The sequence below is a fragment of the Aspergillus flavus genome, chromosome 6, assembly GCF_009017415.1.
Source record: "Aspergillus flavus chromosome 6, complete sequence".
In the NCBI taxonomy this organism is placed as follows: Eukaryota; Fungi; Ascomycota; class Eurotiomycetes; order Eurotiales; family Aspergillaceae; genus Aspergillus; species Aspergillus flavus.
This window is the reverse complement of record NC_092410.1, coordinates 976230-1000754: the sequence shown is the minus strand read 5'-3', so window position 1 is coordinate 1000754 and position 24525 is coordinate 976230. Positions and strand designations below refer to the sequence as shown.

Sequence of the window (24525 nt, the reverse complement as noted above, 5' to 3'; positions counted from 1 at the left end):
ACTGAGTACTGATTCGACTGGGGATTTGCTGTGCCACGTGATAGTGTATGTACTGTCCGTCGTTGCTCTTGTCCTTCAGCCAAATCACCCCCAGAGTCTTGGTTCGAGTCCATTCCTGATGATCGACATGGTGATGGATCGACTAGTAATTAGCGGACATGTCCAGGTCATCCAATGACGTTATAGCTCTCTGATCACCAGACGGGTATTATCACAGCAACCATACCTACTCACACCTTACTTAGGAGGGGACTGCACAGCTTCAGTGAATTACTTCCCGGTCGAGATCGCCTGGGGAATCGACACAGCGAAGGCAAAGTCAATGTCAACGATCACCAGAACTTTACTTAAACTGCCAAGTCGATGGCGAGCCAGTTTGCAAATCCCTGCGTGTCACTCTCCACATCATCTCGGCACGCTACGAACTAGTATCTCCTCGGAGCCGCTGCATTGGGAAGTCGCCCTCCTCAAGGTTTAGAGCGAAAGAGTCCCCGCACCCCCCAATTGCTCTTGCGGCGGGATTCACGTTTCGCCCCAAGTCACTAAAGTGAGCCCCCCCTCCAGTGGACCCGCCAAACGTATATATTACACCCTCGAGCCATTCCCCCCTTTTCTTGCTTCTCTGCTCGAATTATGAACATTTCCAACCTCTCCACTCTACGTATCCCGGTTCCACTTAATCGTCAGAATGTCCAACAAAGTCCGTTCCCAACAACGCAAGAAGAACGCTCGGTCTATCGCCTCCGAGGACCCCTGGCGGGTTGAGACGCCGTTCGGCCCGCCTCGTATCTCACACTTACACTTCCCCGAGGGCGGGATCCGGCGAATTCGCAACACTTTACACAAGCTATCTCCCTCAGCACGCGCGGAGAGGGAACTCTTGAGACAGAAGAACCGATACAAGATTCCGTTGACGGAAAGAAACGTTGACACGTTCGTCACGGAGCAGCAGTTCACCGAAGCCTGTTATCCCGAGAAGCATAGCAACGAGTTGCATGTCTCCGCCTGGCTTGAGCGACTGGCGTATTGACAACCTTCCACTGATCGACGACACTTCCGCCTTACTTTCGATCCTTACTAGCTCTTGTTGGCAACAAGCATACTGCACCAACTGGACCTCTACCCACAAGTCGCTATCGATCAACGGTTGTTTACGCGTCAGGGACTGGGAATGTCTTGGGGCATTCCTCTCAGAAGTCTCGGTTGAGAAATGCATGGTGTTAAGAACTTAAGGGGTTATGTTCCGGTGGAGTTCAAATCTATCCTTGGCAACAACGTCATATTGCACTGGGCGCCAAGTCATGGTGCTGCAAGCCTTACTATGCCATACCTACACCAGGCCTGTCTCCTTCCATAAATTATATTTTCAGCACTGTTACAACAACAAGCCCGGGTGGTCTGGTAAGTTAGTTCATTCTACCTTAGAAATTGTCTTTTATCTCTTTACTAACTCTTGTATAGTATGATTTTCGCTTAGGGCATCGCTTAACCCAAGCATATCTGCGAGACGTCCCGCGGCTCGGGCCGCTTTCTTTCTTTTTTCTCTCTTTCCTACCTTCACTTTTTGGTCCTTATATCTTATTTTTATAATTTTCTTCTTTTCCTCCTTACACTTGTGGATTTGTTAACCGATACCCGCTGCATGGATGGAGTTCAACTGTAGACAGCTACTTTCCTACTAATCAATTGTACTTGCTCAATTTTTGGTTCTTTGTTGCCTGAATGGCCATTGGATAGAAGAACTTATCCTACTGCAAAGATATACATATATAACACTTGTACATCACCTACGTCGGCCTGGCAGACTACTAATGCAGTAAAACTGCTATAGTATGTAGAAGCTAGTATGCAGCTGGCAGCGTTCACATTTAGCCGTCTTAGGCAAGGTTCGAGGCCGGGGCTACGATCCACTAAAAGGAGGGGTAATTAATCTTCGGGTCGCAACAATATCCTGACTTCAAGATTTCCCGATTCCAAGAAGCCCACGGCAACGATGTCCCGACCGAAGAAGGTTGCCATAATTGGTTGGTATCATACCAGCATCCTTACATATGAGAATTGTCTCAATGAATCACCAACAAGACCAACTGCTGACTGCCCTCAGGAGCGGGGCCCTCGGGGTTAGTGGCCGCCAAAACACTCCTCCATAACTACCCCAAGGGAACCTTTTCTCCCACCATCTTCGAGAAGGGCCATGAAATAGGTGGTCTTTGGCCAATTGAACCGCGAGATATCACCACAGAAACAACAACCCCCGGACAACGCCCGCACAATGGGTTCGTGGACCCGTCAATGCCCACGAATCAGAGTCGATTCACCGTGACCTTTTCCGATCTGGCTTGGGAGTCAGTTATCGATGGCGCCGATATTCCTATGTTTCCACAGGCCTGGCAAGCGGGAAAATACTTGCAGGCGTATGCAGAACGCTATATACCTAAGGAGACCCTGAGACTGGGGCACAAGGTTGTTGGATCGACGCGAGAGATGAGTGGAGGTTCGAGACCGTTGTGGACCATACAATGGGTCCTGGAAAGGTGGTTTGTCTTGGTCTTAGGTTCTCTGAAAAGTGCTAACTGGAAGGTATAGGGATAACGAGAAAGGGAAAATCTCAACGGACGAAGAAGTGGAATCAGAAACCTTCGACTACCTCATTGTCGCATCTGGTTACTTCTCAACACCATATACTCCAGATATCCCAGGATTACCTAGTTTCGTCGAGAAGACGTTTCACAGTTCTGCCATTCACACGAAAGAGGACATATACCTTATGCTTGAAAAATGTGGTGCGACCAAGGATGGTAGTGGTAAATTGGTCGTCATTGGAGGGAGTATATCGGGCGCTGAGGCTGCCTCAGCGCTTGCGCTTTTCCTTTCCAGTATGAGTGCTACTGCCTTCCAATATCGAGGCTACGAAGTCCACCATATCTGTACACGGCCCTTCTGGACTATACCCTATTATCTGCCACATGCTGCTCCGCAAGACGACATCCAGGAAAAAACTGTTCAGTTCATACCACTTGACCTTGTCCTACATGATCTGGCCCGACGTCCACCGGGACCAGTTCAGTATAACTTTGGACCTGTTTCGCAGCAGCAAGAGACTAAGGTTAATGAATACTTCCTTTCTTTGCTAGGTGACCAGCATGCAGGTTATGGGAATATCGGCGGCGGCTCTCGCGGTGGCACAAACAACACACAACCTTCATTGATAGCTATAAGCGACGACTACGCAGAGTACGTACAATCGGGTTCAGTACGTCCTACGATCGGCCGTGTATGCGCTATAAATCGCACACAGTCCGGTCAGGCAAACGTTGACATCAAGAGTCCTGATGGCGAAATGACCACTCTCCAAAACGTCACAGCTATAGTCACGGCTACCGGTTTCACGCCATTTGCCTCCCTCTCATTTCTTCCAGAAGACGTACTCTCCAGACTCGAGTATTCAGCCGAAGACTCCTACTTCCCTCTGATCTTGGATGAAAAAGGCACCTCCAATGCAGAAGTCCCCGATATAGGATTCGTAGGACTTTACCGAGGGCCCTACTGGGGAGTCATGGAAATGCAAGCGCGAAGAGTTGCGGAATCGTGGTATCGAGCTGATTCTGAGCAAGGAATCCAATTCTCAACGGAAGAACTGAAGAACAAGGTACAAGAAAGACAAAGGATGCGTGACTACAAGAATGCGGATCCAGACTCCCGGGGCCAATTTCCAATGGGAGATTATGTGGGGTTGATGGAGACCTTTGCTAGGGATATGGGGATCTCTCGGGCCCCACTTCCGGAGGTTGGGGAAAGACTTGGACCAGTTCTTCCTACCCGGTATATGGCTGAAGGACAAACGAAGCCTTCAATGCTGGCCGAGTCGCATCGTGCTTTGGCTTCGTTAAGGGACACGCTCACCTACGACAGTGATACATCCAGGACCGGGTTAACTAGGGCTATTTTCAGAGCGTTACACGGAACTTGGAATTTTTCAAGGGTCTCTTCGAGATACGACGGCGAGGTAACAGGGACGGCAAGGTTCTCACCAACATATCCGACATATCCGAAGGATGAGAGGGAATATACCTACGACGAGGTTAAGAGAGTTGATAGAACGCCGAGGTCACCAGATCGATCTATCTTTCGTCTTGGCCAAACCAGCGCCCATAGCGGCGAGATGCAAATATCCATTCTCAATTCGAATTCGGATGTAGAGCTAGGAGAAGCTCCTCAAATACTGCACGAATTGAGGTTCGTGGGTCCTCCGCGTCTCGAATATGAAGGCTCAGGACGCGAGGAATACGTTGTCCGAGTTGGAGGGTGCATGAGCTCAGAAGATAATAACCGGCGAGGCTTTGAACATAGCTACGAATATGTTTTCCGCCTTGAAGGCGTGGCAATCTCGTCCTGGGAATGCAACGTGGAATATAAAAAGACTAGGACTGACAGTTTTGGGGATTCGGATGGACGAGTCAACGAGTGGAGGAGGACAGTATACAGGCGATAAAATCTGGCAAAAATTTGAGCGGAATGCCGTTCCGCAGTGCAAGCACATCTCCAACCCCGGATTTCAGAACTGCATGGTCATGGAATTCCCCCGCACTTTTCGACGATCTGCGGACCAATCCTCGTCCCTTAGTTATAAAATAGGATTAAGCTCGCCTCCCTCACTTTTCATTTAACCTCTCGCCTAAGGTCTTCGTCGAATAGGCTTGTGCGCCTTCTTGGCAAACAACATCCCCAAGGGCGGAAGACCGGCAAGAAATGCGGAATTTCGAGATTCACGGCTTTGAGTTTGGCGGGGAGAGCTGATCATGACAGCTCGACGTGTATAAAAATGACCCGACTGACTACCTTGCAATGTAAATGTAACCCTACAAGCACTCCACTTCCCCAGGAGACAAACCATCTACACCCGTAAGCCATGTCTACAGATCCCGAAAAAGTAGATGAGTGCACAATAGAAGACATCAAATCCCCTTCGGAAGCACCAGACAGATCCGACCGCGACGCCGAGAGACGACTTCTCCGCAAATGTGACCTGCACGTTGTCCCCATCCTCACTCTCCTATTCATGTTCGCTTTTCTGGACCGTATCAACATCGGCAATGCACGACTGATGGGTCTGGAAGATGACCTGGGCATGAGTGGACATCAGTATAATATCGCGCTATTTGTGTTCTTCATTCCGTATATTCTGTTTGAGGTGCCGAGTAATATGATCCTGAAGAAGGTGAAGCCATCATGGTGGTTGAGTGGGATCATGTTTGCATGGGGTTCGTTTCCTTCATTGACTTTGAATCGTTCCCCAGTCTTGAAAGGATTGAGGGCTCTGCTTGAACGTTTCAATGCTGATTTTCGTTATAAAGGTACCATCACTATCTGTCAGGGCGTCACGGCCAGTTTCAGCGGCTTAGTCGTCTGTCGAGTACTGATAGGACTCTTCGAGTCTGGCTTCATGCCTGGTAAGCTATAATTTTCCACTATCGTCCTTTCACTCCTTAATTCAATAACCATCTTAGGCGCGGTTTACCTAATAAACATGTACTATCGTCGTCATGAACTCCAATGGCGACTCAACCTCTTCTTCAGCGCCAGTATCATCGCCGGTGCGGTCAGCGGTGTATGCTATTCTACACCCTACACCTTGGACTGATCTGTGATGTGGGCTGATGCTAGTATTATCTCAGCTCCTTGCCTACGCCATCAACAACATGTCCGGACTAGCCGGGTACGAAGGCTGGCGCTGGATCTTCATCATCGAGGGCCTAGCTACAGTAGTGATAGCAGCAATATCCAAATTCATCATCGTGGACTGGCCTGAGTCGGCTACGTTCCTGAATGATGACGAGCGAGCTTTACTTCTCGCCCGTCTGAAAGAAGACCAGGGCGAAGCGCGAATGAACCGACTCGATAAGAAGTCGATGCGGCGAACATTCTCGGATCCGAAGATTTATCTTGGGTTAGTAGCATCATCCCTATGCCTTCCTTCAATATCACCTCTGTAACTGCCCATGGTATCAAATCAACCTCACTAACAAACCCAACAAAACAGTCCGATAATGTACTTCGGCATCGTAAACACAGGCTATGCCGTCTCCTTCTTCACCCCCACAATCCTCCACCAACTCGGCTGGACGGCAGTCCGCGCCCAAGTGATGAGCATCCCAGTGTACGTCGTAGCAACCATCACTACGCTCTCCGCCGCCCTCCTCAGCGACCTCCTCCGCCACCGCTACCTCTTCACCCTCACCGGCTGCCTGGTAGCAACCATGGGCTACGTCATCCTGCTGGCGCAATCCACCGTCCCCGTCGGCGCGCGCTATTTCGCTATCTTCGCCATCACCAGCGGCGGGTACTTGACGCAGCCGATTCTCATGGGCTGGTTAAGTAATAATATGGCGGGCCATTACAAGCAGAGCATCGCGTCGGCAATGCAGATCGGATTTGGAAATTGCGGCGGGCTGGTTGCCAGTAATATCTTCTTTGAGGACGAGGCGCCGGGGTATCGCACTGGGTATGGGGTTAGTCTGGGTATGACATGGATCTGTGGGATTGCTTGTGCGCTGTTTTTGGGGTATTTGGTCAGGGAGAATCGGGTGAGAGGAAGAGGTGGGAGGGATTCTCGGTATCAGTTGCCCAGGGAGGAGTTGGAGAACTTGGGCGATGATTATCCCGGGTTTACGTTTACCTATTGAGTTGACTTGTAAACGTGTGTGTACATCGTCTGTCTTGGGAGACTCGTTTCCCTTCTGCCCGCCTCCTCCCAGAATAAAATCCGGAAACACATCTTCCCAGTGCCATACATGAATAACATGCATACACGGTTTGGTCGACTTGAGAATCTGACTACCAGACCCGCACGCCATTGGAACGGCACCCCGACAGCTGTCATTCTTAGTGCAACGTATCCTGAGGAATCTCGGGGAAATCATCGTTGACAATTGGATCTGCCTCAACCGCTGGACTTCACCAGCTCTTGAAGTGGTATTATCGGCCTCCTTCGCAACAGCATTGGGAGTTTGCCAACCAATCTGGTAACTCCCTGCATATCTCTCTTACACTCTGTATAGCATCTTTCTGACCCGTCCGGTGAACGGTACCTGTATGACCGTATATACTTCCATACAGGCATTGTCCTATCGGCACGACCGGAGACTGTCAAGGTCATCTTGGATACCTGATGACACCCTGTGTTAAATCTAGCAGCCTGGTATGTACTGGCAATATTTGACCCGAGACCTCGTATTGACTTTTTTTCCAATTCGAATGCCACGATCAGGCATGAGCACGGCGGACGAGCAATGAGGATTGGGCCCAAGAATGAGGGGGGCGAGGGATTGGGATTTGGTCTCATTGGATTTGATGTCGTGCGCCTGAGAGTTTCTCCGATTTCTGGAGTTGTGTCGCTCTCGATATCCCAGTATGGAGATGATTGTAGCACAAGTGATGGATCACGAGGGGCTGATGTGCATTGCCTTTGCTTATGATGGACCCTGTGAGAGAAGGGAACAAGGGGAGTGCAGGTTTATTCAATTAACTATGCTAACATTATAGTATAAAGGTTCCCTAGAGTATACTAGACAAGCCTTCATAGAGCCCATACTCGCACCACGAAGCACCAGCAACCACTCCCAACAACCCTTCAATCCAAACCTACCCCTCAAATCCAAGATGGACAGCTTCGATCTCGCCAACGCACCCCCCGAAATCCGAGCCTACGCCACCCCAATCATCTTGCTGAACCTCTACACCAACGCCAGTTGGCTTTACGTCTACTTCGGCATGGTCTACCGCTCCGTAAAGGACAAGTCCTACGCCATGCCCCTCTACTCCCAATGTCTCAATATCGCCTGGGAGATAACCTACGGTTACATATACGGTGACGATTGGATGCTCTTCGCGACATTCCTCGTTACCTTCCCCACAGACTGCCTCGTCATCTGGGCGGCCATCTACCACGGCGCCAAAGAGTGGGACCGCTCACCCCTGGTGCAGCGCAATCTCCTCTGGTACTATGTGATCGGGACGGGGATCGCTGTTGCCCTGCACATGTGCGCTGCGTCGGAGCTGGGGGTTGAAAAGGCATTCTTTGCCGGTGCGATTGGGTGTCAGGCGGTGTTGAGTGTAGGTTATCTTGGGAATTTGATTCAAATGGGGAGTACAAGGGGGTTTTCAATGCATCTGTGGTGAGCTTCTACCCTTCATCCTCATCGTTATCAATTCCCTACACAATCAAGGCACAAAGCAAGGACCCCATACCTAACAACTCACTGAAATAATGAAACAGGTTCTTCCGCTTCACAGGCTCCCTAACCCTCGTCCCCGAATTCTACCTGCGGGTGAAATACTGGCCCGAGAGGTTCGGCTTCCTGGGCCAGCCCCTCATGCTCTGGTGCTGCGCTGTCTTCCTGGGATTTGATCTGGTCTACGGGATCTTATTCTGGTATATTCGACGACAGGAACGCGAGACGGGGATGCTGCTTGCTGATGGGCGGAAGAGGAAGTGATTATTATCTCTAGATAAGTAAGAAGGGGAGATGCGGTGATCGATTGGTTGGATGGGTTTGCCGGCTTGGAATTAAGATCCCTAATTGTCTAGAATATCTTATCTGGATCAGGGGGATCGGCTTGGCCATGTGGTAATGTTGATCGGTGGGGATTCATGGATTCGGTTTCGCCAATGTATGTGCGAGGTTGAGTCTAATGTGGTGATGATCTCTTCTTATTCTTCTCTCTCACTCACACACACTCTCTTTCTCTCTTATAGGTTTGGGGATGATAGAACAGAAGATGTTAAATACTAAAATTCCCAGTCTAGCGTTTCATATCCACAGAAATATAGTAGATAGAACCCCGTGCACTTTAGGAAGACAATCCAAAATTCCAGAATCTATATAAACCACAATCCATACAGAATAAACACATCCAGTATACTCCTCTCCCCCCCCCCCCCCCCCCCCCCCCCCCCAAAAAAAAAAAAACCATCCAGATAAACCAACCCAACTCCGATCCCAAACCCAAAACCAAGTTAAACTCATCCACGGATGCAACAGAAGCTAACGTCCATGCCAAGAATCACCGGCCCCAGTTTTTAAACATCGGGTTGTGAGACATTTTCACGGTTCAACCGTGGCTAAAACGGAAGTTCGGTGGTCTATGCTTCCGAGGTTTTGGTGTCGATAGTTGGTCGGTTACATTCTGGTACAGAGGATCTCGACTATGTTTTGGGTGGAGTGATTAGTTTGTTGAGGATCGATTAGGTTGGTAGAACCTATGATAAGTGGAGGTGTTGTAAGGACGGTGGTATGTACAATTCAAATTCATGGGTCTATTATTATACTAGTCATTTGTCTATCATGTTACATGCATCAGCGACTATCTATTTACGATGACTTTTCGTCCGGGTAATCCCCGGGTCAAGAATAGAAACACCATCTACAGATACACGTAACAGAAAGGACCAGCAGTGGTGCTCATGAGATCGCGCATCGCGATGGGGCCGCCATTGGCATAGCCGAGATCGATGACGGTGTCCAGAGTGGTATTAGGAGAAGCCGGGTTGTTCATGAAGGTACCGGTACCGGAGATGGCATTCTGGCGCTTCCGGAGGTCGAGGTTCTGCCAGATCCACCACACGCGGTCGATCATACCGTGGTGAAGCCAGAAGGCAGTGTCTCCGGGGCTCACGTAGACGTCGCGACCGGGGTCGCCGCCCATGGAGTAGTGGCCGCCGCCGTGGACGCCGATGGAGCCGCTGCCGGGGACGCCCTGCATGGTCATCTGGAAGTCCCAGATGTCGTCGCTGTCGAGGATGAGCTCGACGATCTTGGGGAAGGTGTTGTATCGCTGCAGGATCTCGGTGGTGAGGGAGCGCTTCATGCAACGGGGGTTGTAGGTGAGGGGGTTGGCTGCTGCGGTCATGTTTCCGCCGGGCAGGGACAGGGCGGCCGGGCCCAGGTTCAGCTTGTAGTCCTTGAATGGACCGCTGGTGACGCAGCCGCCGCCGCTGCCGGGGGGTAGGTCGATGGCTGGGTAGTTACCCAGGAGCAGCTTGATGTCCCCCTGGTTAGGGATGTACTCGCCGTTGCCGGACATCGAGGTCTCGCTGCCGTCGAAGACCTGGGACTTCTCCATGTTGTCGGCGTCGGCACCCCAGTTCCAGTAGCTGGGAGGATGGTTAGCTTTTGTGCGTCGAGATCTTAGAAGGAGGTCCCGCTAGACTTACGGGTAGTCGCCGGTGTAGCTGCACTCATCACGCAGCGCCTGCTCGAATTCGTAGATGAAGTAGCGATGCCAAGCCAAGAAGGTACCCTATGTCATTGGTCAATCTCATGTCATCTTCTGGAAGACTGCCTCGTTGGAGACATACCGTGTAGTGGATGATCTGGGTCTGGTTGATGTGGGTGGCCACAAAGTCATCGTAACGAGTTCTGGCACCTGGGGCTAGGTGAGCCGGGGTGCGCGAAGGCAGCTTCTGAAGGCACAGGACGGAGTTGATGTAGTCCTTCTTCTGGGTTTTCGAGAAGGCCCTCCAGTCGCGACGGACGCGGAGATTCTGCAAGGTACAGCCGCCGCGCTTGCTCTCGGAGCCGCCGGCGACGCTGTCAGTGGTGACGTTGTACGCAAAGTTGGCCAGCTGGTCGAGTTGGGACGAGGCGACCGCAGTTGAGCTGGACGCTGTGGTAGGCAGAGTAGCCGTAGCGGCCTGCTGAGACGCAGCAGGGAAGGCCAAAGCCTGCGAAGCCAGCAAGCCCAGACTGAGAGCCTGGAGGGCGACCATATTGAGACGCTTGAGGGTGAAGATAAGTTGAGAGTGAGGACTGACAGAAGCGGAACGGATTAGGGAATGATAGTCAATATAAAGGTTTTGGTCACCGCCGCGTTGGGGGCCTTTCGACTCCCTACGATGCTGTGAGATTTCTGGAGACGCACAGGCGCACGAACTAATATGCAAAGTATTGAACTTTCCGAGCTAAGCATGCATCCAGCTATCGTACCACTTCTTGTTATTGATCTCGTTCACCCTGAGTGGTGGTTCAGCTCCGAAGAAGGCCCATTGCTGCAGCTAGCTCTCGGATGACCGGCAAAAAAAGGATAAAAGCCCTGATTTCCTATCGGGGCGAAGCGACTGGCTCGGAAAAAGATTAGTCAGGGCCATGAGCAGCTCTTCCGGCTGGTGGGAAACGCATTGGTAGTTCATGAGTTAGAACCATCGATGCTGGCTGGACTTGAACTTGACTCCACTTCCAGCGACTGGATCCAGCCCATAATACGACCCAAGCGCAATCACCATTCGCTGCAACGGTCAACGCAAGGGTGTCTTGTCCTAATTTAGGGAGGACGGCCAAGTGGGGCCTCGCAGGACTCAGAAATATGGGTGAGACTTGGACCTCGGCATTGACAGTATGTATGTTGGGTGTACTGTATGGGGTTAGATGTCTTCTCTCTCTAACAATAGTACTTTCTATAACAGATGGACTTAATCGTATGGTGTGGCGCATGGAGAGCAAGAGAGAACTATCTTTATACCGTAATGTAAGACATTAATGGCATGGGATAATGCATAGACATTTGATGTACGTAAGGGCTATCAAAGGTAGGAAGGATTAGGGTTCGGGACAGCGTGACCCGGTGGATCCAAAAATCTCCCAATTTCCCAATAATCTTCCGTCCTTCAATGTTCACGGTTGACCAGAGCCACCCCTCATTTGCTGGGTCTGTCTGTGATCCAAGTTTGAATTCCGTCGTTGCTCTCCACCGATCGTACCCTGAAGATCGCTCAGCGAACAAAACATGATCGAATGCCTTCGCGATCGGAAGGGATCAGCATAACCGTTATACCGATTGTGCTGCAACTGTTTCAGTCAGTGCATGGATAGCATTGATTCTGCCTTATTTTTGGGCGGGGATTTGATTCCTTGGCCATGCAGTCCCCAGTCAGAACTTTAATCAACTCGTGGAAGATGTCGGTAACTTGCACGCTGGCCCTAACTGGAGTGTCGTCCACAAGTCAGGAGCTGAGATACGCTCCACTGCCGGAGATTGCGGCAGTCTGCAATATGAGAGTAACTCCCAGAGAGACCGGGCACCACCAGTATACGAGAATGCCCCTCGTGGCGCTGGTCGATAGCGCCGAGGAATCCCAATTCCCAATAGTCTGGGCTATCCACTTGGACTGTGGCCTGGCGTGCGGATGGCACCATCATTCGAATGACCCACCTGGCGGTCATTCCGGAATTGACCCATTTGCTTTAGTCCTTACTTAGTATCACTAAAGTACGAGTTTACTATCGCCAGTGCCTATCTCATTGGCCAGGTTTCGACCAGGGTATATCGACTGTGCAGGGGTCTGAACCTGTGAATCAGTCGGGCCCTTCTCTCGACCCGATACAGCGATGCTAATATTCAAGATTTAGCCGAGATGACAAACAGAAACTAGGAACGAAGGCTGTTTGAGACAGATGAATCGGACTTGGCCACGATTAGGCTGTCCCTGCTAGTTGGTAGACTAATGGTCAACCACGAACTGGGTGGACTCTAGACTTTGTCATGGAAGCTTCGGAGATACTCTCGAATCGAGTACAGGCCGAGCCACGGTTTTTCGACTTCTCAGTTTTATGCATCGCTCAACTTTGAGTTCCCAATTCGACATGCAAACGTCTGTGAGTTCAAGCGACAGTCTCTGGCGATCTTCATCTTCGTGGATCCAAGTTCATGCTATAAGCTCGATCGATGTCCGTCTTCGCCGACCTCGTGTCCAGTCTCCAGGACCGTTTTTTCGATGATCCCTCGGTGATAGGAGTGCCCGCGCGATACGCTGTCATGTCCGACAGCGCCCATCCTGGAGGCGCTGGCTTGCCGGATGAGAATCAAGGGCCTCGAATACTTGCGGCCACGACGATCACGACGGTGTTCGCATTGCTCACAGTGCTGGCGCGAATGTACGTTCGATTGTTTATCATTCGGAATGTTGGCCTCGATGTAAGCAATCTCTCCGGCTCCAGGATCCCTTAATTAAGCTGACCAGCATCCAGGACTATACCATGATATTAACCATGGCGCTGGTAAGATGCAGTAGCACTTGCGTTGCATCATCATTTCTGACGTCTTCACTTTTAGTCTCTCGCTGGATGGGCTATTATAATACCTGAAGTTATCTATGGTGCAGGGCGACACACAGCATACGTCAAGGACACGGCCACCACGGCGATGCATTTGAACTTCGCCACGCAAGGCATCTACATGTGGGCGATCGGTCTCGTAAAGATCTCCATTGGGCTGTTCCTCTTGCGCTTTGCCCCGCGAAAGGGTTACAAGATCTTCATTTGGGTTATAATTGGTAAGCTAAGGCTCCTTACTGGTCATGGGGGTTATCTTTTAACCGGCATGAATGCTTGCAGTGCTCATGCTCCTTTACACAACGATTTGTTTCTTGGTACGTGATCAATGCCGGTGTCAGACAGTGCAAATGCCTAATCCGCGTACAGACCCTCGTTTTCCAATGTAAAGATATCCGGAGTATCTGGGACATGTCGGTCAAGTCGAAATGTTTTACTCCCACGCAATTACTGGAGCTGAGCTATACCAATACTGGTACGAACGCGATCCCGCTGAAATTTGGTACTCGATGTCACGTTGCCTAACGTTAACAGCGCTGAATATCTTGACGGATCTTATCTTCGCCATCCTCCCGGCCTTTATGTTAAGGTGTGTCATGATGGGCTTCAGTAACCGAATGCCAGAACGCTAACGTTAGGATCCATAACAGACACCTTCAAGTGAATCGTCGGGTCAAAGCCTCGCTGGTCTGTATTCTGGGACTGGGAATCTTGTAAGTCTTCGTTCGTTGTGACCTATTTTATAAGAAATCAATTAACATTGCCTCATACAGCGCCTGCGCCGCCGCATTTGTCAAACTCTCAGTCCTCCCCAACTATGGCCGCACAGGCGATTTCCTCTGGGACTACTCCACGCTCACAATCTGGGTCGTGTACGTAGAACCACTCACCCTGCAACACTCCTCACCCAACTAACACATACTCCATTCCAGTGTCGAATCCAACATGGGTATAATCGCCGGCAGTCTCCCAACCCTCAAACCCCTCTTCAAGCAAGTCCTCGGCAGCTACGGCTCCCGCTCAAAGACCCGCCCCTACAACACCTACGGCAGCAAACAATACCGCCTCCGCTCGCTATCTCGCTCCCGCCAAGGCCAATCCCAAACCCTCCACAGCGCACCCCGAAGTCGCACCGAAGCCGAGGCAGACCAAAAGCTCTCAACCTCCCGACACTTCGCCACAACAACCACAACCACAACCACCACCTACCCCGGAAACGACAGCAGCAACTCCAGCGAAGAGTATATCCTGTCGCCCACCGGTCCGGAGGGTATCATGTGCACCACTGAGGTAATGGTATCACATACCTCAGAAGCGCGAAATTCAGCACGCGGGAAGAAGGCAGCGCATTTTGGGCGCGATGATATGGTTTAGGGACTTGGGTTATTTATCACTGGGGTTGGGTTTCATCTGACGAAGTTCATGACTTGAGGTTATTATATTACTTTATATTAGATTTGGGGCTTGGAGTCTTTTGGTTTGGGATGGGAGATATCTGTGTAATCTTTTCATATGGGGGATATTGGTAATGATAGGGCTACACCCAAAAGAAAGTTGACTATTTGCATGCATCCACGGATTTGACATTATTATGGATTTAATGATTATTGTACGTCTCACTGTACCATGTCCAGAGACAAAAAGGTATATAAAAATACATCAACCGTGATGTGCTCCCTGGTTTGAAGTATCCTATTACATTATGCCAAGCTGTTTTTAGGTAACATGTATGGATCTGCCCACTTAGTGAAGGATGCAAACATACCATGTGTTATTCAGGAAGATCCAAAGATAAACTTCGCCAAGATGGAAACTGTAAGCTTAGCATGCTTAAATAGATGTCCGGACTCCGGTATAGATACGTGTGGAGATACTTCAAAGTTACCTCGGAACGCTCGAGTTCAATCACATAGTAAAACTGTGAACTAGATCAAACCGAGAATGAGAATAATGAGACAGGCTTGTGAGTTTATTCTCGTATAAAAAGGCGAAAAAGAAGGGGAAAAAACAGGAACAGTCCCTATGGCTTCCCCACATCCCCCATGTTTCCCCACGTCTATAGTCGAGGTTGAGAATAAAATATGGGGCTGTCCACATGATTGATTGCTACAAGTATATCGTTCTAAATGCATTAACTTTGATGCTAACGTCCTTCTGGATATAGCACACTATAAATTTTAAAGTCGTGAGACTGACTTCCTCCCACTATTGACTATTCAAAGAGACCACAAGACCCCACGCAAGCACAGAATGGAAGACTCATAAGCTTATATACAAATTACAGCAAGACATCAGTGCTGCCGTGTGGGGGCATTCTCAATCGTGACTGCTTCAGCCTTTTCAGTACCTGTGTTTGACTGCATCACCTGCAGTTGCTTCTCACCCGCCACAAGTTCTTCGCCGTGTGTGACGTGGTTAGCGCCACCGAAGAGAGCATCGATCTCTTCCAAAGGAACCTGCTTGGTCTCGGGGATGAAGAAGAACACGAACACTGACAAGAGGAAGTTGATACCGGCAAACATGTAGAAGGCGTAGAAGCCGCAGTTATTGAGGAAAGTTGGGAAGAACTGTTGGACGATGGCATTGGCGACGTTCTGCGTCTGAGATGCCATTCCCACCGCTTGGGCTCTGACATTCATAGAGAAAATCTCAGATGTCCAAATCCACACGGTAGCTCCCCAAGAAGGTTTGTCTAGAACAATGTTAGCGGTTGGCATGGTCACCTGGGTTTCACGTGGACATACAAAAGAAGATGAATAGAAAGAGTAAGAATACGATCGATATGCCGACGGGCGTGCTCTTGACGTCTGAGCCGGGATCACCAATTGATGGGGTTTCGGTCTCGACCGCTGCAACGATGATCATGCAGATTCCCATACCGATGCCACCAACAATGAGAAGGAATTTGCGCCCAAATCGATCAATAATCCAGACAGCGTTGAGCGTGAAAATAATTCCGAAGGTCGCATTGAGAGCATTGATGAGAGCAATCTGACCAGCGTTGGGAAACACCTTTTGGTAGATCTTGGTAGAGTAAGTGTTCAGCGTGCCCTGTCCAGTGATCTGCTGACCAGCATTAATGACCAGAGCGAGAGCCATACGCTTGCGGAGAGACTTGTCTTTCCACAGTGCAGAGTAGCTTCCAGAGATGGCCTCTTTTTCGTATTCAATAGCTTCGCGGATTTTGAGGAGCTCTTCCTCGACCTCATGAGGTTCGCGAACTCTTTGGAGAGCCTTACGGGCTTTCTCAACGTCATTGTTCCGTTGGATGTACCTGATATACGGTTAATAGGCAGATAATTCTATCGGTATCATGACACTTGCCATCGTGGAGAGCCTGGAATGGTCGGCATAAGTGCCAGAATTAAGCAAGGAACCAAGAGTTGAAAGATAACAACCATCTTCCAGTCCCATTCACCCAAGTTCTCTTTGTGTTCTGTACACCCGTAGTTTACCCAGAAACAGATAAAGGAACCAACCGAGTAGAACATTTGCCAGAAGGTCATGATCTTTCCACGAATTTCTGCCGGTGCCAGCTCGCCAATGTAGATTGGACCCGCAGCTGTAGGGTCGAGAAGTCAGTCTTCGAAGTTTGGTTAAGCCATATGTAGAGCAAGGTGACTTACTCAGAGCAATGCCTTGACCGATACCGATGATGCATCGCCCAGCAAGGAAGCATGCAATGTTACCACGAGGCGCGAAGGTCTGCATGAACGTGGAAGCGATCACCATGACACAGCCGATTGCCATTCCATATTTACGACCAAGGAAGTCTGCTACGGGCCCTCCCAAGAAGAAACCACCAAAGATGGCACCCACAGTATAAGCCGTATTGACAGCTCCGATCATGTTGTCATCCGGGTCATTAAAATAGAGGACCCAGTTCTTCGAGCCTTGTACGGAGTTATATACCGATGCATCATATCCATAAAGGACCATGCATGCTGCTGCGACGCAGGAGATATACCTAGGATCTCCCAAGTAAGTATTAAATCTGAAGATTGCGACTGATATGCACGAACCAGTTATAGGCTCTTTTAGAGCCCATGAGGTTGAACGCCATGATTGCTGCGTTGCAGCTTCGATTAAAATACCAGACTATGACAGGTCCAAGAGTCACTTATTCCCAGTAGCCAGCTGAAGTCTATAGGGGAGAAAGGAGGAAACTTCATATGAGAGAAAAGGGGTCAATTGGGAATTTGTCCACTGCCACACTCAGGTATATATAGTGGTACGAGTCATCAGGTAGTTGATAGAAAGAACGACAAGGCGAGACGATGAGAAGACAATATTCGTATAAGAACCACGGGACACAAGCGTGATAGCTGTAGCCCTCCAGCCACGTTAAGAGCCAAGCGAGCTCGACCAATCCTTCCCGGCGGCACTAGCATCCTGACCCAGTTTTGATAACGAACACTCAGACATTTAAGTGGTGGGGTATCTGGGGAAATGTCGAATGAAGCGAGGTGTTGGGGGCATCATTAAAATGGGACGGGGGAGTCTGGGGAAATCCGGGGTGGAGATTCGAGGAAATTCTCGGCCATCGAAAGACATCTGTCGAACCGTTTCCACGAATCAGCGGCAACGAGGCCGGGCTAGGAGTGAAATTGAAGGAATCCACCAATTGAAGCTGGAGGTGGGGCCTATGATGATTCAATAAAACCGGGATACTAATAAAAGGGAAAGGAATGGAGGGTCAAGAGGAGACGGTGGAAAGTACGAAATGCTGAGAAGGATCTGGATTCACATGGCCGAAGAAGCGAAGCGAAGTCACAAGGGGGTCACATGAATCAGACCACTATAAATTCTCCCCATTTAGCCTAATATCCATACTAGTACATACTGAGTACTAATCTAACGCACTGATCCTACCGATTTTTCGCCATTCACTGCCTGACTAGACTAAGTACATAAACTGGAAAGCTCCATGTGCCTGGGAGGAATACTGGGATTGTTCATACCCTAGCCACTGCGAGCTTTATTACCTTCATCACCAAGTCCCATGGGCGCTTGCTTCATGTTTCTGCTCGTAAAATGTTTTCGAAGACTTGCATTTGAGGCTCGAGGCAATACAGGAATCCTCTCCTTCGGTAACCTGCTTCCCTCACGGATGCACCCATGCGACTCTAGATCGAAAACATCCCGTACTCCCTTGCGAGGCTCCCTATTAAAGAGACCAAGACGTCTGAGCCTCCTCTCTGTCATGGAGAGATTTGCTCCGGAGTTCTGTATGTCACCCATAGCAGGGTTATATTCGGTCCGCAGATCTAGCCCACTATACGAGGATGTGGAAACTGAGGTCGTTGTAGCCATAGGCAACAGATCCGAAGACAGAAAGGTCTCAGCTGCTAGATTCCTAAATGTTCGGCTTCTGCGCCGGCGCCTGTAAGAACGCACCATGTGCAGGAGAACAGCTACCATTGCGAGAAATCCCAGCAGCATGCAAGCCCGATAAAGGACTTGGTACAATCCCGCTCTGTGTTCTTTGCATCGATCTCTTATAAGCCTCGGGTTCTTCCGGGGGTAACATGCAGCGCAAGCATCCTTTTCTGCTGTAGACATGCTATTTGAGGTACAAAGCTTTTCCAAGTCGTATCCTCCGCAAATTCTGTCTTGACAGTTCAACCTCAGATTGTTAAATCTTTGTCGAATAGACCTTTTCCGGGCTTCCTTCTTTGTGTAAGAATTGTTCAAGGTGGTGTTGAGCGTAAAGGCCTGTATAATTCGGTCTCGAACGGATACCAGGCAACTTTCAAGATCTCCGACATAGACTTGAGCAGTGATATCTGGACTAGCGGCCGGATATGGCTCATTAACTCGCGTCCTACTCGCATGTATCTGTTGCAGATCATCTTGCATTGATAGAGACTTCTTTGTGTTATCTTCCTCTACCAGCGCAGATGATGAAGGGTAGATTTGCTGTACGGGACGGCGACTTGGGTTGCCTGAGTTCATGAATACGAGCTTTTCCAAGCTGTTCACACATTCTTGCGAGCTTGTTAGCCCCACTTGAAGGACTGGCGGCACGAGTGCCACACTGAGAGGTGAGTTAACTTGAAGTTTTGGGTATGCTATGCCGCCCAAGTTCACCAAAAGGACTGGTGCCGATTCCAACGCCAACGTACAGTTGAGAGATAATGCACAACTTATACCGTCCAGTTGGTATACATCCGTAGATGTGTTGTTAGTCAATGTAATTGAAGTGCACTCGACGCAGAATGGCATACCCCCTCGACTACCCATGTCGAAACAAGGAGCTGACTTGGGCCTAATGGAGGTCAGATCCAATAATGCATATAGAAAGGCAAAGAAGCGTTGTTGACAATACATGACGGGAGGATGCAATTTTAATGAGTAACAGTACTTCTAAAATAGAGCGTGTACTTCTGTAGGTCTTTGTTCCAGGCTTAATAACTGAGGTAATGATAGGGAACAGAGGAAGTCGTAGTTTCGGTTCACCCTGAGGAATCAGGAAACTACGCTTCAGAGTAGCTCCCATAATCTAGATGGAGTAAGTGCAGCCTGTTCCTTAGCTACGATATCAGATACTACCTTGTATTGCGATTATTTTGGAGCCGCAAAGCTCAGTTTCTATGTATTTCTGGAAAGTACATCCATAAAATATATCCCCAGTGACCAAGATGGGCTGCAAAAAGTGACTATCAATCTTAGAGCTCTCCGTGAAGCTATTTAAAGCGTCAAAAAGGAAACAAAGGGGTGAAACTGTTTCCAGTTGATAAATCTATTACTCAACACAACAGTGAGTGCCTATTCAGCCATGAATGAAGCGAATCAGTATGAGTTAGGCTGTGTCAAACCTCAACCGCCAATGTGGTACAAGCAAGTGCGATGCCCCTATTGATTATCTCACATTCGCTCCAAGATCCTTAAGTTCTCCGCTAAACCTCTAAGGAATACAATCTTCAAGTGAGATGAATCTGAGACCACAACGATTCGGGCAATATGGGATCACGTGCTCTCGTGACAAAGCGACGCGGTCCATCGCGCTTGAAGGATCACCAGACTGCTCGATCGAATGTCTTCATTCATTCGCCTTTAACTCCTCCTCTTCAAAATCCACTCGACTACACCCTTGTATTCATCCTGGTACCTTGAATACATACAAACCCCAAGCAGATCCGGTGCTATTCACCTGTTGCGTCATCACCGATGCCCCGCACTTATGGTAAAAGAGCAAAGCAGACGCGACTTTCTTTTGCTCCGATAGCCCTGTCGCAAGGTTCTGCCGAGGATGCCGACGAGAAGAGTGGTCGCAAGGCTACTTTGCGCTATGCGCATCCGTCGTTGCCCACTATCCGCAGTACTCGGTCCCAGCCAAATGGGCCATCAAGCAGAAGCATGTCGCCGGTTCCGTTCGTGAAGAAATCCTCAGCGGACCAGCAAGGCTCCGTATCGGAGGCAGAAACTTCTGAACAGTCTACCCTCACGAAAAAGAAGAAGAAGAAGAAGAAGCCGAAGAAGAATAGGCAGGAACAAAGGAAGAAGAAAGACAAGAAGGGAAAGGAAGAAAAGGACAAGAAAAAGAGTGAAGGTGGGTAAATTGAGTCTTAAACGGTGGTAGTATCTTATCCTGACTGCATGGAGAAACCGCAGATGAACTACCACAGCATTCTACTTCGGAGACCAAGGTGCCTGTCGGCCGAGAGAGCGAAAGCGATGGCGACGAAGAAGCTCTTGCTAGTGCTCGAAAAGTAAGGGAGGCACAAGCTCTCAAGCGGAAGAGATCTCAGACCCCGTCCGACACCGCGCACTCCCCATCTCACAATCCTTCACTTTCTGCGAAATCCAGCGATAGTGATGCTCAAGATATAATCTCTTGTCCTCGACGGAAAATACGACGGAAACTACGACGAGGTCCCACACAACAGCCTACTATTGTGCTGGATGATGATGACTCTGATGAAGGACCTATTTCAACCCCGGCAAGAAAACGAAGGAGGGCCATTGATGCTCAGCCACCGCAGACACCAGAACAAAACTTGGACCAAGACGAGCTAGATCTCAGGGAGGACCTTGAAGATCTTCAAGACTCAGGTAGGCCTACATATCTATGATTCGGCATCTTATTCCTTAATTATTGACCGTCTTGCTAGTGGTGAAGGAAACACGAACCAGAGGAAGGCTGGCAAATTCTGCGCGAGCCCAAAGACAACAACACCTAGAAGCGTTACGCCGTCGGAGAGCTGGTGCAAAGGAAACCAATGACGAAAGATCAGGGACTCCAAAAAGCGCATCGGAGAGCGAGGGTGAAAGCAACGACGAAGATGGGGATGAAACTGAGGGCGAAAACACTATCATGCAGCCTCGTTTCCGCCAACGAAACGAGGATAGTGACGTTGAATCCTCCGTGGCAAGCGATGAAGATCTTGATCGTTATGAAGATGATTTCGTTCTAGAAGATGGGACTCTCGGCGCACCGAGCAGTCTCCCGGATATGCCATTCGAATTCACCCGTCATGCATACAAGCAACTGAAGGATTACTTCCAAGACGCAGTGGAATGGATGGTATTCAATCAGCTTAATCCAGCCTTTGAGCGCTCTAGCCCAGTCTACCAAGTCGCATTTTCAAAATTAGAAGATGAGGTTAAAGGCCGGACTGGATCGCAGTTGATTTCCTCGGTTTGGAACGCCAACTTCCGCAACGCCCTCATGGCAAGGCCTCACATGGAAGTTACCGGATATCCAACGCTAGAGAACCATCCTTGCGATGCCTGCAACCGATCCGGCCATCCAGCCTCCTCCGACATGAAGCTGCATGGAAAAGCATACTCATTGGAGACGTTTGAACCGTTGTCGGATGAGGCTAGTGACGCCGAAGAGGATGGACAAGAACGGGATCGAAATGGACATGTTCTCCCCGATGAGAACACTCGATTCTTGCTGGGAAGGTACGTTTGATACCGTTCACTCTCTATTTTCCCCCAAGCATAGCTCACACATAAACTCCCAGACACTGCAAAAACAGAGCTACCATGGCCCATACTCTCATCCATTGGCGCTTTCGCCTTAATGAATGGGTAGTAGACCACCTTAAACGAATGGGCTACATGTCCGACAAGGAAGTGTTGAGGCGGAGCCACTGGAGCCAGAAGAAAAGGGCCAAAAAAGCCGCCGAAGCCGTCGGCTTGATGGTTTACGAGGGCGAGATAAAGAAGCTCTGGCGAGATTTCCATATCGACCTCAGATCGGCTCGAGAATCCATCGTATGTTCATTCTATCAAAATCTCACCTTCGTCCTCTTCATAGGATATAGACTGATATCTATATAGACGCTTGGATAGTGCCTCATCCAAATCTCCCTAGTATCCTTCGAATCCAGCCTGTCCATATCTTTGCTCGAGATACTATCTATTATGGGCTTTGACAAGCTCACTTTTATTGTTATTATCTTTTTACCCCTCAAACCTACATACACCTGGATTCATGGTCCACTCATGTCATCCTTTATCTCTGCTTCTTGTTTATCTTGATGGTATTTTTTTTTTTTGGCACGCTCGGTTGATACCCCAGGTCTGACATGGCCTTTCATAACGAATTTCTTTCGAACGTCTTTTCCTTGGTTCTGCTCTTATTGTGCTTTTTAGCTGTTTTCTCACTTGATGCAACCTCTTGGATGCCAATTCAGTACTGTTTACGATCATGCCTCTAGAATCATTCACGTTCCATTATCTAGAAACATATGTCGACCAAAATAAGTAAAAAACGACATCAGTGAAACGAAAAAGAAAAGGAATCGGTATGACTTATACAAATACATGCATTGCCCGCTCCAGGACTTCCAGAAACAGAGGCATGAGGGGAGAAGAAGAAAGGTACATAGAAGGATCAAAGACTCCGAAATGACAGATGGATGAAAGCCATTCCCATAACCATTAAGTCCATTCTTTTTTAATGCCGCGCCGGCCCAAACCCGTGAATTATATTTTGGAAATCGCAGGCGATTGTTCAATCAGATGCTTTGTATACCCTTTTCAAAACGCATGCGGGTTGTGTTGTCATGCATTGCCGTTTTTTAAAATTTACTGTATTTTTTAGGTCCATTCAACGCGTGGTTCGATTTGTGTATATCGGGAACACCAGACAGAGTCATTGTTGACACACTGATCTGCCCCAGGCAGACCGATGGCGTACAATGCTGCAGGCTCTACAGCAACAGGCGGTTCGAGCGTAGACTATAGGTTAAAGCTGTTGATGGCTGATCATTGACACCTGTTGCGGTCTTTGCCTTCACTAGCGATGTCCATTTACAGAGTAGGTTGAGCCTGCTTCTGCTCCTCGGAAATCGCACCGGGGGTGAGCATCTACAGAAAAGGCTTGATCAGCAATCGTGCACGATTTAAGTTCCCAAAAGCATAGCGTCAAGAAACAAGAATAATGGCGATAATTCAAAATATGGATGTGTCGTCTTGTTGGCGTGATCGTCGATGGGTAAAAGAGTTTTCACCGCGTCTCGGCTTTCGGGCGCAACCGGAAGATAAGGCGAACAATGACGGTAATGACGATAACGGACATTGGAAATGCATAATAACATAAAATTTCAGATATGACCTACCTCGTTGGCACCCTTGATCATGCCCTGCTCACGCTCCATCTGAACGTACTGCTCCTCCTCCGCATAGGCGAGCGCGAATGGGATACCGACAAGGAAAGCACTGGTGCTGATAACCCAGAGTGCCCGACCGCTGAACATGAGACTGGACTTTGTGAATGAGGTGATGGAGGAAACTGTGTTGTTGACCTGGCGGCGGGCGGAGGGAGGGATCATGTCTTTCAGAGCGGACAGACGCTCGTAGAAGGTCTCGCCGTCGAGCTCGATATCGGAGTCCTCGGATATTTCAGACTCTATATTCATTAAACATGTTAGAACATTGGTTAAACAAGGAGGTCTTCACGCCGGAATCAAGATGGCTACGCGGTGTGTTTGGGCCAGCAGCGTGGTCGGCGCAGGCAGTGCTGCCGGAAACACAGGCCGGGAGCACGAGTGATTCATCTCGCGCACACAGGAAGGTAGCCTCGATACCGTTGAATCCGAGGGAATGCACTAGAGTACTAACCGGTATCAGTGTAGTCATCATCTTCGTCGTCCGAGGCAAGAAGAACGTTGTTCTTGGTGACCTGGGGCTTCTCCTGGGCGTAGTGTTCGTCCTCGACTTCTTGAAGCTGAACCATGTTGACTATGGGTTATTAATTGAATGGAAATTTATAAAGTATATGAATGGGCGAGGCGAATTGACGGCGTTGCGATATTGGATGGAGTTGAAATTGAGAGGTGACGGAGATTGATGGGTAAATGGAGAGGACTGCGGATTCGACGTCGTCCGTACCAACTTTTTTCCCGAGCCAAACGGGGCTAAAAGCGGCAATGAGTTTCGGCCCCAGTACTCATACTGTAGCGCA

At 49.3% G+C, this 24525-nt stretch overlaps 10 protein-coding genes across 10 annotated transcripts; 6 read left to right on the top strand and 4 right to left on the bottom strand.

The window, feature by feature from the left end:
* Positions 1–688: 688 nt before the first annotated feature.
* Positions 689–1030, top strand: F9C07_2109238 (uncharacterized protein; the record flags this gene model as incomplete). Its single annotated transcript, XM_041286926.1, has 1 exon — positions 689–1030. The coding sequence occupies one exon, from the start codon at positions 689–691 to the stop codon at positions 1028–1030; it is 342 nt and encodes a 113-aa protein (XP_041149454.1).
* Positions 1031–1635: 605 nt separating this feature from the next.
* F9C07_1740929 (uncharacterized protein) lies at positions 1636–4701 on the top strand. The gene is made up of 3 exons (XM_041294165.2): positions 1636–2024; positions 2105–2537; positions 2587–4701. The coding sequence occupies exons 1-3, from the start codon at positions 1994–1996 to the stop codon at positions 4490–4492; spliced, it is 2370 nt and encodes a 789-aa protein (XP_041149455.1). The 5' UTR covers positions 1636–1993; the 3' UTR covers positions 4493–4701.
* Positions 4702–4909: 208 nt separating this feature from the next.
* Positions 4910–6683, top strand: F9C07_8212 (putative MFS transporter; the record flags this gene model as incomplete). The annotated part of the gene is made up of 5 exons (XM_071511741.1): positions 4910–5261; positions 5355–5450; positions 5508–5608; positions 5676–5989; positions 6041–6683. The coding sequence occupies 5 exons, from the start codon at positions 4910–4912 to the stop codon at positions 6681–6683; spliced, it is 1506 nt and encodes a 501-aa protein (XP_071367711.1).
* Positions 6684–7659: 976 nt separating this feature from the next.
* On the top strand, positions 7660–8495 carry afB (the record flags this gene model as incomplete). Its single annotated transcript, XM_041294143.1, has 2 exons — positions 7660–8174; positions 8276–8495. The coding sequence occupies 2 exons, from the start codon at positions 7660–7662 to the stop codon at positions 8493–8495; spliced, it is 735 nt and encodes a 244-aa protein (XP_041149457.1).
* Positions 8496–9423: 928 nt separating this feature from the next.
* F9C07_8210 (uncharacterized protein) lies at positions 9424–10768 on the bottom strand (the record flags this gene model as incomplete). Its single annotated transcript, XM_041294150.1, has 3 exons — positions 9424–10153; positions 10214–10299; positions 10358–10768. The coding sequence occupies 3 exons, from the start codon at positions 10766–10768 to the stop codon at positions 9424–9426; spliced, it is 1227 nt and encodes a 408-aa protein (XP_041149458.1).
* Positions 10769–12720: 1952 nt separating this feature from the next.
* F9C07_8209 (uncharacterized protein) lies at positions 12721–14480 on the top strand (the record flags this gene model as incomplete). Its single annotated transcript, XM_041294144.1, has 9 exons — positions 12721–12969; positions 13023–13052; positions 13108–13327; positions 13389–13423; positions 13476–13581; positions 13641–13695; positions 13757–13819; positions 13880–13978; positions 14039–14480. 9 exons carry the CDS (start codon positions 12721–12723, stop codon positions 14478–14480), a joined length of 1299 nt encoding a protein of 432 aa, XP_041149459.1.
* Positions 14481–15397: 917 nt separating this feature from the next.
* Positions 15398–17169, bottom strand: F9C07_2235372 (sugar transporter; the record flags this gene model as incomplete). Its single annotated transcript, XM_041294152.1, has 5 exons — positions 15398–15798; positions 15851–16380; positions 16425–16668; positions 16733–17073; positions 17129–17169. The coding sequence occupies 5 exons, from the start codon at positions 17167–17169 to the stop codon at positions 15398–15400; spliced, it is 1557 nt and encodes a 518-aa protein (XP_041149460.1).
* A 723-nt stretch (positions 17170–17892) lies between these two features.
* Positions 17893–19629, bottom strand: F9C07_2285962 (uncharacterized protein). The gene has a single exon (XM_071510798.1). The coding sequence runs from the start codon at positions 19434–19436 to the stop codon at positions 18069–18071; it is 1368 nt and encodes a 455-aa protein (XP_071367710.1). The 5' UTR covers positions 19437–19629; the 3' UTR covers positions 17893–18068.
* On the top strand, positions 19630–22771 carry F9C07_2285961 (transcription factor IIIc-like protein). The gene is made up of 4 exons (XM_071510797.1): positions 19630–20658; positions 20712–21161; positions 21221–22016; positions 22094–22771. Exons 1-4 carry the CDS (start codon positions 20277–20279, stop codon positions 22395–22397), a joined length of 1932 nt encoding a protein of 643 aa, XP_071367709.1. The 5' UTR covers positions 19630–20276; the 3' UTR covers positions 22398–22771.
* On the bottom strand, positions 22772–24490 carry F9C07_2168150 (mitochondrial outer membrane translocase complex, subunit Tom22). The gene is made up of 3 exons (XM_041294153.2): positions 24183–24490; positions 23681–23970; positions 22772–23429 (listed from the first exon to the last, which is right to left on the bottom strand). Exons 1-3 carry the CDS (start codon positions 24295–24297, stop codon positions 23373–23375), a joined length of 462 nt encoding a protein of 153 aa, XP_041149462.1. The 5' UTR covers positions 24298–24490; the 3' UTR covers positions 22772–23372.
* Positions 24491–24525: the final 35 nt, after the last annotated feature.

Coding starts and splice junctions, on each gene's coding strand:
- F9C07_2168150 (XM_041294153.2), bottom strand. CDS start 24,297: ATGGTTCAGCTTCAAGAAGTCGAGGACGAACACTACGCCCAGGAGAAG. Junction 23,971..24,182: donor TGATGACTACACTGATACCG/GTTAGTACTCTA, acceptor TAATGAATATAG/AGTCTGAAATATCCGAGGAC. Junction 23,430..23,680: donor TGATCAAGGGTGCCAACGAG/GTAGGTCATATC, acceptor CCTTTTCTGTAG/ATGCTCACCCCCGGTGCGAT.
- F9C07_2285962 (XM_071510798.1), bottom strand. CDS start 19,436: ATGTATTGTCAACAACGCTTCTTTGCCTTTCTATATGCATTATTGGAT.
- F9C07_1740929 (XM_041294165.2), top strand. CDS start 1,994: ATGTCCCGACCGAAGAAGGTTGCCATAATTG. Junction 2,025..2,104: donor GAAGAAGGTTGCCATAATTG/GTTGGTATCATA, acceptor GACTGCCCTCAG/GAGCGGGGCCCTCGGGGTTA. Junction 2,538..2,586: donor CAATGGGTCCTGGAAAGGTG/GTTTGTCTTGGT, acceptor TGGAAGGTATAG/GGATAACGAGAAAGGGAAAA.
- F9C07_2285961 (XM_071510797.1), top strand. CDS start 20,277: ATGCCCCGCACTTATGGTAAAAGAGCAAAGCAGACGCGACTTTCTTTT. Junction 20,659..20,711: donor GGACAAGAAAAAGAGTGAAG/GTGGGTAAATTG, acceptor GACTGCATGGAG/AAACCGCAGATGAACTACCA. Junction 21,162..21,220: donor TGAAGATCTTCAAGACTCAG/GTAGGCCTACAT, acceptor CCGTCTTGCTAG/TGGTGAAGGAAACACGAACC.